This window comes from Aotus nancymaae, unplaced genomic scaffold (genome assembly GCF_030222135.1).
Source record: "Aotus nancymaae isolate 86718 unplaced genomic scaffold, 86718_ANA_hifiasm-v0.15.2.pri h1tg000053l, whole genome shotgun sequence".
Classification (NCBI taxonomy): Eukaryota; Metazoa; Chordata; class Mammalia; order Primates; family Aotidae; genus Aotus; species Aotus nancymaae.
Genome location: NW_026988467.1, coordinates 10,759,211 through 10,774,605, shown reverse-complemented (window position 1 = coordinate 10,774,605; position 15,395 = coordinate 10,759,211). Strand labels below are relative to the sequence as shown.

At 48.5% G+C, this 15,395-nt stretch overlaps 1 protein-coding gene across 1 annotated transcript in view; it reads left to right on the top strand.

The window, feature by feature from the left end:
• LRRC38 (leucine rich repeat containing 38) overlaps nucleotides 1–12,127 on the top strand; it is a 90,114-nt gene extending 77,987 nt beyond the window's left edge. Inside the window, 1 exon segment of the mRNA XM_064363702.1 lies at nucleotides 11,116–12,127. Coding sequence (XP_064219772.1) covers nucleotides 11,116–11,369 — 254 coding nt within the window. The 3' untranslated portion in view covers nucleotides 11,370–12,127.
• Nucleotides 12,128–15,395: the final 3,268 nt, after the last annotated feature.

Genomic DNA, 15,395 nt, shown 5'->3' with positions numbered 1-15,395 from the left:
ACCCTGTGTCTACTAAAAATATAAAAAATTAGCTGGGCATGGTGGTGCACACCTGTAATCCCAGCTACTTGGGAGGCTGAGGCAGGAGAATCCCTTGAACCCAGGAGGCGGAGGTTTCAGTGAGCTGAGATCGAGCCACTGCACTCCAGCCTGGGCGACACAGTGTGAGACTCTGTCTCAAAAAAACAGCCCCTCAGTTTGCGGTAATTTGTAACAGCAGCCCTAAAAAGCAAACACAGCATGCAGCCTCCCTAGAATGGCCTTTTAGCGCTCTTTGCCCTGAGTACTCCAGGCCCAGGCCACCAATGGAGGCAGCCTTGTTATACCCGAACGGTTTAAACAGAAGCGCCATGCTCTGAGTTTGTTGAGAGTCCATCTTTAATGGCCGGCTTCTGAGAGTCAGCTAGAGCGCAAACCTCTCGGCCCAGAACAAAGGGTGGTCAACATTTTTATACCAGTTGAGGGTCGGGGGTGGCAAGCAGATTATTACAGAAGCAGAAGGAACAGGTTGGGGAAGGAGGTGGTGCCTAACAAAAACTTCTATTTAAAGTTGTTTTTTACTCAGGTTGTGGGATAAGCAGTTGCACAGTTGCAGGTACAGGATGTATGGGCCAGTGGGCCCTGTTTCTCAGAAAATTGGTCACAAAGATGCCAGGTGTCTCAGACTACAAGCTCTTGGAACAGAATGCCCGTCATAGCTCAGGGTGGGCAACATAGCTCGGGGTGGGCAAAATGGAGTTAGCAGGATTGTTTAAAATGTATTCGTTACAGCCAAGCTAGGGTATTTCGGCCTGTGCCCCAAACCAGGTTTACAAGACATTGTGCAGCTTTGGCATAATTATCCACCCCTCTGGGTCTTCGTATCCTGGCAGTAACTTGTGCACACATTCTGAAGGCAGCAGGGAAGGGAACTGGCTAACTGCACGGGCACTAGGGTGAGACCACCTGATTCCAGATCCTGGCCCTTCTACTCTTGGCTGGATAACCTCAAGCAGGTCACATAGCTGTTCAGTTTGCTTATCTGCGAACCGGGATCATCCCAGCACCAGCCGCTGAGTTTGTTTCATGGATTAAAGGAGTGCGTGTAATGTAGAGTGCCCGGAAGAGTATCTGCATATGGAGAGGCTGCAAGAGAAATTGGCCGATGCATCGCCACTACCTGTTTCCAAAGATCAAGGAGAATTTCCACCTCCCAAGAGGGAAAAGCATGGAAATGTACACGGCTTCTCTCTCCTCCAGAGAGGTACAGATTACCTGCTGGTGAATTTGGGGGCAAGAGCTTTTGTCCTGGAAGGCCAGGGGCCTGTGCCGGTCTAGCACCATCAGCCACTGGGGATCCATCTGTCTGTTAGGGGAGCTGATTTCAGAACCCCTTTGTGGCCACACATCTAAGCCACATTCTCTGATCCTGTCTTTATTCATACGTTGATTCAAAAATATCGTTGGTAAGTTCTAGTACTAGGAATACAGCAACAGGGAAGGGTAATGTCTGGGCAAACAAACGCTGGACCTCACATAGCTGACATGGGGGTGGGAAGGAGCAGGGAAGCAGAAAATAAACACCTGCACAGAGAAAAATAAAGAGGGAAGGGGGAGATGGAGGATGACGTGGGGGTGGGGAAGAGCGGCTGCTTTGGATGAAGGCAGGGAGGCCTCTCTCAGAAGGTGACTGCCTAGAGTCACCGGAAGAAAGGGAAGGAGCGAGCCGGGCAGAGCAGGCCGGTGCAGAGGCCCTGAGGGTGGCCTGCACTGGGGTGTTTGAGGAATGGCAAGCAAGGCGGGTGGAGGGGTTTAGCTGGGGTGGTACGGATTGTGGATTTCATTTTAAGAGAGATGGGGACCACGGAGGGGTGCTGAGCACGAGAATGACGAGGTACTTAATAATCTCTCTCTACACACATTCTCTCTCTCTCTCCCCCCCCCTCCGTTGGTTCTGTTTCTCTGGAGCACCCTAATACGGGCACCCTCCTCATATATCTGGAGTCAGACGCAGGCTCAGTCTGAAACTTCGAAAATCTGAACAGTGCCAACTGCAGGGTTCCCAAGCACATGCGTGGCCAGGCACTGTGGTGAGAGCTTTTCAGATATTCCCTGGTTTTGTGCTCATAGCATCATCTCGACTTGGCGCTCAGCGTGGCTGGGCCTGGCCCAGGGTCACACAGGTATCAGGTGGTGGAGCGCCCCAGTGAGCCAAGATCATGCCACTGCACTCCAGCCTGGGCAACTGAGACTCTGTTTCAAAATTAAATAATTAATAAATTTTTTTTTTTTTTTTTTGAGACGGAGTTTCGCTCTTATTACCCAGGCTGGAATGCAATGGCGCGATCTCGGCTCACCGTAACCTCCGCCTCCTGGGTTCAGGCAATTCTCCTGCCTTAGCCTCCTGAGTAGCTGGGATTACAGGCACGCGCCACCATGCCCAGCTAATATTTTGTATTTTTAGTAGAGATGGGGTTTCACCATGTTGACCAGGATGGTCTCGATCTCTTGACCTCATGATCCACCCGCCTCAGCCTCCCAAAGTGCTGGGATTACAGGCATGAGCCACCGCGCCTGGTCTAATAAAAAAATTTTTTAAAAAGACACAGTGCCTGGAGAGGGCCTGTTTGGAGGTGCTGGGCCAGGCTGGTGCAGCCCTAGGTCTCCCTGCCTGGGAGGGTGGGAGGCACGATGCAGGAGCCAAGCTCCGGAGCCGGACAAACTGGGGTCAGCCTCAGCTCTGGCATCTCCCTGCTGCGTGGCCCCGAGCAAGTCACTTGCCCTCTCTGTGCCTCAGATTGGTCAGCTGTAAGATGGGGATAATTATAGTGGCCTTCCGGTCTGGTTGGCCTGAGGAATAAACAAGGCTCGGACGTTTTGTGAAGCTCCTAGCGTGCCAGGCACACACCAGGTGCCGTGAAGTGTTAGCTTTCCTTCGCTATTCTTAACTTGGACAGCTGACGGGATGGGTCAGGAGAATAACATTCCAAAGTCAAGTAGGAACATTGCAGGGATCCCAGCCTCACCTCCACGTGCCGCGGGCCAGCCCATCCTTCCACTGCCCCGCTGATCCGGCCCCCAGAGCCCCCCTGTGGGCTTGCCCTTGACCTCTCTTCTGGGGCTTTGCACTTTCTGCTTTAAGTATCCCTATTTGTGCCTGTGTCCCGATGCCTCTCCTGTAAGGCCTAAGCTCCATGAGGCCAGGGTCACCTCCCTCTGTCTCTCTCTCTCTTCCTCCCTCCCTCTCTTCCTCGCTCCCATCCTCCCTCCCTTCCTTTTGTATCCTGCAGGGCACCTAGCAAAAAGCCTTGCCTGTTTTGCTTAATGCATGAATTAAAGGAAGCCATTTAATAACTAAATGCCTATTTATTGATTAAAAATAGGCCTGTCTTAGAAGGTTACTGTCTTAATCCTCTCAGGCTGCCATAACGAAACACCGTAGATGGGTGGCTTAACCAGCAGGCAGGCATTTCCTCACGGTTATGGAGGCTGGAAGTCCGAGATAGGTGCCAGCAGGGCTGGGTTGTGGAGAGGGCCCTCTTCCTGGCTTGCAGACAGGTGCCTTCCTGCTGGGTCCTCACATGGCAGAGAGGGAGAGAGAAAGTGAGAGACAGAGACAGACTGGGGGAGCTCTCTGGTGTCTCTTCTTATAAGAACTCTAATCCCTGGCTGGATGTGGTGGCTCACACCTGTAGTCAGAGCACTTTGGGAGGCCGAGGTGGGTGGATCACTTGAGGTTCACCTCAAGAGTTTGAGACCAGCATGGCCAACGTGGTGAAACCCATCTCTACTAAAAATACAAAAACAATTAGCTGGGCGTTGTAGTGCACAGCTGTAATCCCAGCTACTCAGGAGGCTGAGGCAGGAGAATCACTCGAACCCAGGAAGTGGAGGTTGCGATGAGTCGATATTGTGCCACTGGAGGAAAAAAAAAAAAAAAAAGAACACTAATCCCATCAGGAGGGCCATACCCTAATTACCTAGTCTCATCTAACCTTAACTGCCTCCCAGAGGCCTCCCTTCCAAATACCATCACACTGGTGCTACGGCTTCCTCATACGCATTTTGGGGATCTAAACATTTAGTCCATGATAGCCGCTTAATGGTTGGGCATGGTGGCTCATGCCCTTAATCTCAGAGCTTTGGAAAGCTGAGTTGGGAGGACTGCTTGAGGACAGCAGTTCGAGACCATCCTGGGTGTATTAGTCTGTTCTCACGCTGCTAATAAAGACATATCTGAGACTGGGTCATTTATAAAGGAAAGAGGTTTAATGGACTCACAATTGCACATGGTTGGGGAAGCCGCACAGTCATGGTGGAAGGCGAATGAGGAGCAAACTCACGTCTTACACGGTGGCAGGCAAGACAGCATGCAGAGGGGAACTCCCGTTTATAAAACCATCAGGGCAGTGAGACGTATTCACTACCAGGAGAGCAGTATGGGGGAAGCCAGCAACCCCATGATTCAGTTACCTCCACCTGGCCCTACCTTAACAGTTGGAGATTATTACAATTCAAGGTGAGATTTGGGTAAGGACACAGCCAAACCATATCACTGGGCAACATAGCGAGACCCTGTCTTTACAAAAAAATGTAAAAGTCTACAGAATAGCTACATACTTATACAGAATAGCATTTCAGTCTAAAGCAGTGATCCTCCACTGAGGTGACCGTGTCCTCCCCACCCCAGAGACAGGTGGCAATGTCTGGAGACAGTTTCTTTTTTTCCTCTCTTTTTTTAAGATGGAGTTTTGCTCTTGTTGCCCAGACTGGAGTGAAATGGCACGATCTCGGCTCACTGCAGCCTCCATCTCCCGGGTTCAAGCAATTCTCCTGCCTCAGCCTCCTGAGTAGCTGGGATTACAGGTGTCTGCCACCACTTCCAGCTGATTTTTTGTATTTTTAGTAGAGACAGGGTTTTGTCACATTGGCCAGGCTGGTCTCAAACTCCTGGCCTCAGGTGATCTGCCTGCCTCAGCCTCCCAAAGTGCTGGGATTACAGGCGTGACCCACCACGCCAGCCTGGAGACAGTTTTGATTGTCACATTGGGTGGGGGTTGCTGCTGGCATCTGGTGAGTGGAGGCCAGGGATGCTACTAAACGTCTACAGGGCACAGGACAGCCCCTATGTCAAAAAATGATCCTGTCCCAAGTGTGAGTAACGGCCAAGTTGAGAAACCCTGGTCTAAACAAGGGTCCTCTAGGGGACAAGAGGGGACCCTGGAGTCAGACTCTGCCAAGTCCAGCGTTGTGCTGTTGGTTTCACAGCCTCTGCAGACAGCTTTTATGACAATACCCTCAGGCTTATGCCAGGCACGGTCTGCCTGGAAGACTCCTGTCCAGCTCTGCTTATTTCTCTACCCTTTGTGAGGTATGAACGCCCATCAAGTCACTGTGTCTTATGAAATCCCCACTAAACGCTGCCGTTCAAAGTCCCCACCCCGGTGGGCTTGTGTGCACCGTTTTTCAAACAAGCCCATTTCTTCTAGCCACAGAGAAAGGTGAGGTGACATTTTCTAAAATCGTCACTTTGTCAAAATGCCAAGACGAATCTCAAGGCACAAAGAACACTGTGGAAATCAGAATTGACTTGGGAAGTCACGGCTTGCAAAGGTTGGATTTAAACGGTGGGTGCCGTGGGCTTATGTGGTCGGGTTGTGATTGTTTTCCAGTTGCTACTGCTTCCCAAAGATGAGGATTTCTAGAAAGTTTCTCTAGCTAAATAATGATCTGTCACTAATTTGGAGGCTGCAGATAATCTGCTGGCTTTAGAAACTGTCTGTGCTTCACACAGTCTGTTGGTGTCCGTCTTATTTTCCTAATGTTTTTGGCTGCGGTGGGCTGTTAAGAGGAGGCAGGTTGATTGATGTTTTTCCATTTTTCCATTGAAGAAATCAGTGTCTGCAAAAAAAAATTAGTCTAACTTTGTTTTAAAGCTCTCCTGTTTTTAATTTGTTTTTTTTAAAAAAGATAAAGTTCTCCTGTTTTATTCAAATGCATTTAAAATTCTCAGGAGGAGTAGACAGAAGTTTGGCCTCTTTAAGAAAAAGAAACAGTCAAAAATGGAAATCAAGTATAAATTGGGGAAGAGCTTTGGTCCAGCTAATTCCTTCAGTACGTAAAGCAGACACTGATTCCAGGAAAGGAGGGAGTGCAGTCTGGTTGCTAGGCAATGGTTCCCATGGGGCAGAAGCATCGATGGGTTGGCTGTAGACTACATAAAAGATGGGGCAGGACAGAAGGAAGGAGGATGCTCAGACACTATTCCTCCATTTTCTGTTTCTGAGACGGAGAAAAAAAGATACACAAAACCCCTCAGGGTGGTTGCAGGATTGCTGTGTAATTAGCAGGGCTGCTTTTTGCAGGACAGAAGCCAGCTAATTATTGAGGTGTGAAGAAATCATTTCAACTTTCACATAATGCTGGAAATGGGTTAAGGATCAGTTTTTTGAAACCCGGAATCACTAAAACAGAGAGCAGGTGAAGGTTTTCCTGAGAGTTGAAAGAAGCCAGAGGTAAGCAGAGGCTGAAGGCAGTTGAGCTTCATGTCAAAATGGCGTCCTCGAATCTCTCTGGCTATTCTCACTGGGAAAAGGGCAGCTTGTTAATCAAAGGATAAGAGTAAGCCTCCACAGCCAAATGCCTAGGTTCAAATTCTGGCTTCATCACTGTGAAGCTGTATTGCCAAAGGGAAACTATGCAAATGCTCTGTGCTTCTGTTTTCTCATCCGTAAAATTGGCATAATAACAGTACTTACCTCATAAGATTGTTGTGAGTAAATACATATGTAGCAGTTAGAACAAGGTCTCCCCATGGTAAGTACAACATGACTGTTAGTTACTACTACTGAATTTATGTTTCTCTCCTCTTCCAGATCAGAAACAAAAGATCTGAGCTCTTTATGCATTCTAATATTATTCGTTCTCTTATAACTGAGGTTTCTAAAATCATGGTCATCGTTTGAATTTGTACATGGCTTGTACTGTGTATCAGTCAGGATGATTATGCTTGGTAACGAACAGTCTTTAGCAGCTCTGTATCACACAAGCTATTTATTTGGTTCATGGCCAAGGAGGGCTGGTAATGGGGATGGGGGGTGGGGCTCTGTTCATAATATTTGTATTCAGAGGCCTTAACTGTCAGGGGCCTCATCTCAACACATGCTTGTGTTTCTCACCTAAGCTGATGCAAAATTCTCCCATGCTCGCTCAGCTGCCCCGGCTACATTGTGTTCCCCGAATGCTGAGCTGTTTCCCAACTTTTTTTTTTTTTTTTCTTTTTTGGATACAGGGTCTCACTCTGTTGTCTGGGCTAGAGTGCACTGGTGTGATCTTAGCCCCAGTCTTCCCAGGCTCAAGCTACTCCGCCTTCTGAGTAACTTGAACTACAGGTGTATACTACCACACCTAGCTAATTTTAAAATTTTTTTGTAAAGACAAGATCTTGTTATATTGCCCAGGCTGGTCTCGAACTCCTGAGTGCAAGTGAGTCTCTCATCTTGGCCTCCCAAAATGTTGGGATTATAGGCATGAGCCACTACACCTGGCCTCTTTCCCAGCTTCTTGTCTCTGCCTGGAATGTTCTTCCCATGGCTAGTTTCATCTCATCCTTTCAACCTTAGCTGGAATAATACCTCCTGATCACCCCTTTTAAAGACAGTTCTTTGTCCCAGACTTTCTTTATCATTCTATCCTGATGTTTCATCCTAAACATTTTATGTATGTCTTTTTTTTTTTTTTGAGACAGAGTCTTGCTCTGTCACCCAGGCTGGAGTACAGTGGCATGGTCTCAACTCACTGCAATCTACACCTCCCTGGTTCAAGCAATTCTCCTGCCTCAGCCTCCTGAGTAGCTGGGATTACAGGCATGCACCACCATGTCCAGCTAATTTTTGTATTTTTAGTAGAGACAGGGTTTCACCATGTTGGTCAGGCTGACCTTGAACTCCCGACCTCATGATCCGCCTGCCTCGGCCTCCCAAAGTGCTGAAATTATAGGCGTGAGCCACCGCACCTGGCCGTATGTCTTGAACTATTCATTTGTTGTCTAAAATGGAAGCTGCATGAAGGCAGGGGCTTTGTTTTGTTTCCTGGTGTATCCCCAGGGCCTATAAATGGAAAATACTCATAAGCATTGGCATAAATGAATGTCTATCTTCTCGAACTAGAATTTACACCCTCTGAGGGTGGGGGACTTAGTTACCTTATATATCACCAATTCCTTGGTCCAGGAGAAGTACTCACTACATCCTTTTTTTTTTTTTTTTTTTTGAGATGGTGTCTTGCCCCATAGCCCAGGCTACAGTGCAGTGGCGCAATCTCAGCTCACTTGCAACCGCCACCTCCTGGGTTCAAGTGATTCTCGTGCCTCAGCCTCCCGAGTAGCTGGGATTACAGTCATGTACCATCATGCCCAGCTAATTTTTGTATTTTTAGTAGAAACGGGGTTTCTACCACGTTGGCCAGGCTGGTCCTGAACTCCTGACTTCAAGTGATCTGCCCACCTCAACCTCCCAAAGTGCTGAGATTACAGGCGTGAGCCACCACACCTGGCCAATACATTCTTATTAAATGAATAAATGAGCATGTGGAGAGCCACCTCTTATGGTGCCCTGTTTCTCATATCTCAGACGAGTCTCCCTTTAGGCTCATATAAGTAGATGGAGGGTATAGAATACACCTATCTGCAGTTCTCAAAGCTGCCTTCTACCTCACTTGATAGCAGATGAGATTCCCCCAAAGCGGAAGTTCAATGATAAGGGAACCGTCATTGGGAGGTGTCTCTAAAATGTTATGAACCCATTATGCTAGGACACCACCAGCTGACTGGCGCTTCTGTCACTGTCATTTGATGGCAGCCAAGGAAGAAAGCATCAGTTTCTGGCGTCCGCACCGCCTGCACCCCTGGTGCTTCTCTTCTGGGCTTTCTGCCCCTTTCTCTTCCTTTTGGAGACATAGTGGCTGCAGGACAGGTCTCTGAGGCCAGATGGCTTGACTTGTAATCCAGGCTCCGCCACTTACTAGCTGTGCAGCTTTGGGCAAGTTACATTACCTCTCTGAGCATGTTCCCCCATCTGTAAAATGGGGAGGATAATGGAACCTACCCCCATAGTGTGGTTGTCTTTTTTTTTTTTGAGACGGAGTTTCACTCTTGTTACCCAGGCTGGAGCGCAATGGCGCGATCTCGGCTCACCGCAACCTCCGCCTCCTGGGTTCAGGCAATTCTCCTGCCTCAGCCTCTTGAGTAGCTGGGATTACAGGCACGCGCCACCATGCCCAGCTAATTTTTTGTATTTTTAGTAGAGACGGGGTTTCACCATGTTGGCCAGGATGGTCTCGATCTCTTGACCTCGTGATCCACCCGCCTCGTCCTCCCAAAGTGCTGGGATTACAGGCATGAGCCACCGCGCCCGGCCATAGTGTGGTTGTAAAGATTAAATGAATCAGTATAGTCAAATGCTTAGAATAGTACCCGGCCTGTGGTAAGTTCTACGTAGCATTTATTTGTTACTGATTATAAGTGCTTACTCAGCACACACTCAGTTGTGGTCTTTGTCTAGGCTAAAGGGTTTGAAACATCTTTGTAAATTAGTCAAACACTTTTCAAGTAAAATTGGGAAGACAATCTTAATCTACAAAACACAGTTTAAAAGGGCTCCTCTAAGGCTGGGCGCGGTGGCTCACACCTATAATTCCAGCACTTTGGAAGGCCGAGATGGGCAGATCACTTGAGGCCAAGACTTCGAGACCAGCCAGGCCAACATGGTGAAACTTCATCTCTGCTAACAATACAAAAATTGGCTGGGTGTGGTGGTGCACGCCTGTCATCTCAGCTACGTGAGAATCACTTGAACCCAGGACGTGGAAGTTGTAGTAAGCCATGATCGTGCCACTGCACTCCATCCAGCCTGGGGAACAGAGCAAGACTCTGTCTCAGAAATAAATAAATTAATTAAATGAATAAGTGTTTTAAAAATAAAAGGGCTCCTCTGGTCCTATTGAAAGTGAGTGTCTTAGAAGTTCTCAAACCCCTTCCCATCCTCTGACAACTAGAAAATAAAGCTTCTCGAAGTGGGTCTCGAGATTCACAGCATCAGAATGACCTGGTTATTAAAAATGCTTATTAAACATGCAGAGTTTGGGGCTCCATCCGAGACCTACTGAATCAGATTCCCCATGGGTGGTGCCTCGGAACCTGCATTTTAACAGTCTTTAGGTGAGTCCTAAGCACGTGGAAGCTTCCTCCAAGCCTCCAAGTACCACGTACCTGGTAGGCGACCTTTAGATACGTCCTTTATGTTCTCCACTCCTGTCAAGGGAAAATCCTTTCGGGGTAGTGGGGCTCCTACAATGCCATGCTAACCCTCTTTTCATTTCCACTCAGAGGACAGTGAAGAGGAGGATAGTGTCTAACTTGGAAAATGGCACCAGTTGGCATTGAGCCATCCCACAGCATCTGCCCCAATATCCACTCCCTGCTACTAGCTGGGTCTGGATTACGGTGGTCTACAGAGGTCCTAAACCTGAAACAGATTATGGTGCCCTTCCTTCCCCACACCCCTCTTCCCGCCACCGAGTAATTCAAAATCAAAAGAGTACTAAACCTGGCCGGGTGCAGTGGCTCACGCCTGTAATCTCAGCACTTTGGGAGGCCGAGGTAGGTGGATCACCTGAGGTCAGGAGTTCGAGACCTACCGGCCAACATAGTGAAACCCCATCTCTACTGAAAATACAAAAATTAGCAGGGTGTGGTGGCGGGTGCCTGTAATCCCAGCTACTTGGGAGACTGAGGCAGGAGAATTACTTGAAGCTAGGAGGCAGAAGTTGAAGGGAGCTGAGATCACACCATTGCACTCCAGCCTGGGAGACAGACTCTGTCTTTAAATAAATAAATAAATAAATAACCTGAAAATAGGTCAGTGAAGACCAGCACATTCCAATTTTTCTCATGGTGATCACTCTAAGGCTTTTTTTGTTGTTTTAAAGTTTAAATTCCATTCAAGTAAGTCTTTTCCCCCTTTTATTTCTGGGAGGATGCCTGCACATTGCTGGCTTTGTAAGCACCTGCCTTGTCAACTTTTAGGCAACCTTGAACTTCAGTCTAAACCTCTCTCTCCTCTGCCTGCCTCTTCTCAGGCCTTGATGAAATCCAGTGCTCCCTGCCCATGGAGAGCAGGAGGATATCCCTGCGCGAGCTGTCAGAGGCCAGCTTCAGTGAGTGTAGGTTCAGCCTGTCGCTCACAGACCTCTTCATCATCATCTTCTCCGGCGTGGCTGTGTCCATCGCGGCCATCATCTCCAGCTTCTTCCTGGCCACCATGGTGCAGTGCTTCCAGAGGTGTGCACCCAACAAAGACGCAGAGGATGAAGACGAGGATGAGGATGACTGAGCCACCTCCTCCCTCCCGCTCCTTACTCTCCAGCACTGAAGCAGAAGCCCTCTCCAAGCAGAGAAGAAAATGCTGAAAACAGAAAAGCACTGGCCACTGTCTGTGAATGGAACAGAGCCTGTTCCATGTCTTGGCCCCTGGGTGCACCTGCTGGGACCATCAATCTCAGAGTTTAGAATCAGCAGAGCAGAGAAGCCCGGGAAAGATGGAGGGAATTCTTCCTGGAGTATAACCTGCCTCTCAGACTGAGGTGTGTGCTGGGGGAGAAGATGACCGAGTCAGTTTCATAGCTGATGGATAAAAGCCTCCCCTAGGAGATATGAAGACGTGCAACTTTCAATGGGAAAGATGATTTTGTGCCATTCTTTTTCTGACCTGTACTTTTTCTGAGATCATGAAGCATCTACCTTCTTCCCAAGAAGCAGCAGCTCAAACAGTGGAGATTCAAATTCGGATCATTCACCACAAGAGTGAGAACTTTGCTCTTTATATAATGGGCCTCAGCAACCTTGGGATATTATACTGAGAACTAATCAACTCGTGTGCAATAGACTCAATGTTTATGTGCCCCCAAAATTTCTATGTGGAAAGCTAATCCCCAGTGGAATGGTATTTGGAGGTGGTGCTTTTGGGAGGTGATTAGATTTAGCTGAGTTCATGAGGATGGGGCCCAAATGATGGGATTAGTGCCCTCATGAAAGTTGGCTCCAGAGAGCTCCTTCACCCCTCTAACACTTGCAGATGCAGCAAGAAATCAGCCACCCGGCCGGGCGCGGTGGCTCAAGCCTGTAATCCCAGCACTTTGGGAGGCCGAGACGGGTGGATCACGAGGTCAAGAGATCGAGACCATCCTGGTCAACATGGTGAAACCCCGTCTCTATTAAAAATACAAAAAATCAACTGGGCATGGTGGCGTGTGCCTGTAATCCCAGCTACTCAGGAGGCTGAGGCAGGAGAATTGCCTGAACCCAGGAGGCGGAGGTTGCAGTGAGCCGAGATCGCGCCATTGCACTCCAGCCTGGGTAACAAGAGCGAGACTCCGTCTCAAAAAAAAAAAAAAAAAAAAAAAAAAAAAAAAAAAAAAAAAGAAATCAGCCACCCATGAATCAGAAGCAAGCCCTCACCAGAATCCAACCACGATGGCACCCAGATCTCAGGCTTCCAGCCTCCAGAATTGGGAGAAATAAATAAATATCTGTTGTTTGTAAGCCGCTCAATCTCTGGTGTTCTGTTGTAGTGGTTGAAATGGACCAATGAAGAAGCTAAGAACTGGTCGAGGGTGTGTGTTGTTAATTTTGGTAAGCTGGTTGGGAAAACTTTGAGTTGATGTAATTCAAAGTCTGATCTTTATCCTAAGAGAAAGCGACTTGCAGAGAAAGAATTAGTTGCTTGGTGCAGTTGTGATGGTCTCTCTGCTCAGCATCATTTTTCCTTCTGAAGTGTAGAGAGGTTGTTCTCCATCACCCACTTCCTGAGTCCCTTCCCAGTTACTTTCTATGTCAGCACAGGGCTGGACTTGTCATCTCCAGAACTTTCAGTAAACCTGCCTGGAGGCCAGTATTCCAATCAGCATGTTGCACTGATGTTGCACTGGATCAACAAAATGCTTCAAAACAAACAAACAGAAACAAAAAACCCCTGGGACTTGGCCTCTGGAAAACTTCCATCAGTGGCCCTTAGGGTGTATGTGACATTGCTTTTGTGCACAGGCTGTGGAATCCAGTAGCTTGGTTCAGAGACAATATGAAACAAACAAGTCTTCCACCCCAGTGGGTTAATTAATACAAGACAGCTTGTGTTAGCAATGTTGGATGAGGCCAGGGGCTGCAACTCAGACGAGGCTCTCACACCAACTCTCGAGACATTTTTGAGAATCGTTTCTCACATTGTTTCCTATCGTATATTCCTGTTTCTTTCCTCCATTGCTCCCTTCCATCCTTGCTCCTATAAATAGCTGTTGAGTGCTTGCTAAGTGCCAGGTACTGGATCAGGCACTGCGGATGTACATTGTCTAGGAAACAGTTTCCCTGCTCTCTTGTGCTTTATATTCTGATGGGCAGAACATAAAACAAACAGGGAAACAAAACTGTCATTGCAAGTAGAGATAAGTATCATGAAGGAAATAAACAAAGTCCTTTGGCAGAGAGTCAGTGGGAGAAGACACTCCAGGGGAGGTAGTGGGGTATATTAGGGTTCTCCGGAGAAACAGAACCAACAGCAGACAGATGTATTGTAAGGAATTGGCTCAGGAGATGATGGAGGCAGAGAAGTCCCACGATCTGCAGTTGGTGAGCTGGAGACAGGAGAGCTGACGGTGTAGTCCCAGGCCAAGGGCAGGAAAAGACTCAGCTCAGCAATCAGGCAGAAAAACAGTAGATCCTCCCTTCCTCCACTTTGTTGTAGTCAGGCCCTTAATGGATTAGATGAGGCCTGACACACGGGGGAGGGCCTCTGCTTTCCTCAGTCCACCTGTTCAAACGTTCATCCCATCCAAAAACAGACACACCTGGAAATAGTCTAACCAAATATCTGGGCACCCCATGGCCCAGTCAGGTTGACACCAAGTTAACCATCACGTCGCAGAAGGCCTTTGATTGGGTGGCTTTCCGGCTGAGTCCTGCTTCCCTCTTCTCCCACCTCCTAACCTCCTCGCTTCTTTCCTACTCTCCCACTGTCTTCCTCCACCCTTCTTGTCTCCCCTCCAGCCTAGAGGAGGCTCTGGGTCACCCCTCCACTCCCCAGCATTGCAGTATCCAGTGGAGGAGACCCCTGGCTCAGGAGGGCTACCTTCTCACAGAGACCCTGGGCCAGCGGAGAAGTGAGTGGCAGCCTGGGTGACACAGCAAGACTCTGTCTCAAAAAAAAAAAAAAAAAGGCGCAAACAAATGGGTTTCCACACTACCCCACAAACCTGAGGTCTATGTAAGCATCCTTACAACTCCAGCTAAGAACCACTACTGTCCCAGCTTTGTAGATGAGGAAACTGAGGCTCAGAGAAAGTAGGTAGATTACGGGAAGCGACTGAGGCAGAAAGACTTGTGGCTACTGGACTCCAAATCCTATGCTCTTCGTTCTGCTCATAGTTCATGTATATTACAGGCATTCTCTGTATGAGATGCTGGACCAAGCCCTTTATGCAGATTCCCTCCTTTAAGCCACGCAAACTGTATGAGGCAGGTACCATTATTACCTACTCTGTATGACTTCATCACTTCCATTTTCCATTGAGAGAGCTGGTTTGGGTCTGGAAGTAACTTGCTGGGGGGACGCAGCCTGTCAGTGATGGAGCGGGATTTGGCCACAGGTCCTCTGACCCCTGCATGCACCGTCTCTCTTACCTACCTACATTCCCTTCTTAAGTCAGCAGGTGCAGACCTGACAAGGACAGCGTGGAGGGACACATTTCTTGAGGCTGCATGCTGAGCTCCTGGAAGAGCAGCCTGCAGTTGCTAAATGCACCCAAGATGACTTTATTTCAAGCCTCAAATCCAACATCTCAGATCCCCCCCGTGAAGAGTCAATATCTTGTCTTACTGACTTGCTCTGAAGACCTTATGACTAGAGGATTCCAGCATCACAATCGAATTCATCAGTAATGAATGCTAATGAATGCCGTGATGACAGCGGGCACCACTGGTACGGCCCTGGACCTGGGCAAGAGGGGCCCTGTCTTGGGTCCAGTGCTTTGGGGGATCTGCTCCAGTCCTCCTCCAGCTGCCCTCTTCCCCAGGGAGCAAGGAGTCTATGGCCACCTGGAACATGTCCCCTTCTAGAACATTTTCTGGGTACTTGGAGCCCCAGATTTCTGGCAAAAATGATTCTAAGCTTGGATATGGGCACCTTCCCAGCATCCCTGCTTTCAACCAGACTGAGTGCCCCCCAGGATGGTGGTGGGGAATGTGAATAGAGGTTGTATGCACAGAGTGGGATGTCCACACAGGTACACATAGACTCCTAAGGAGCAGGATGGAGCTGGGGATTGGCCATCAGCTCAGCTGTCCCTACAATGCCATATTCTGCAGCAGA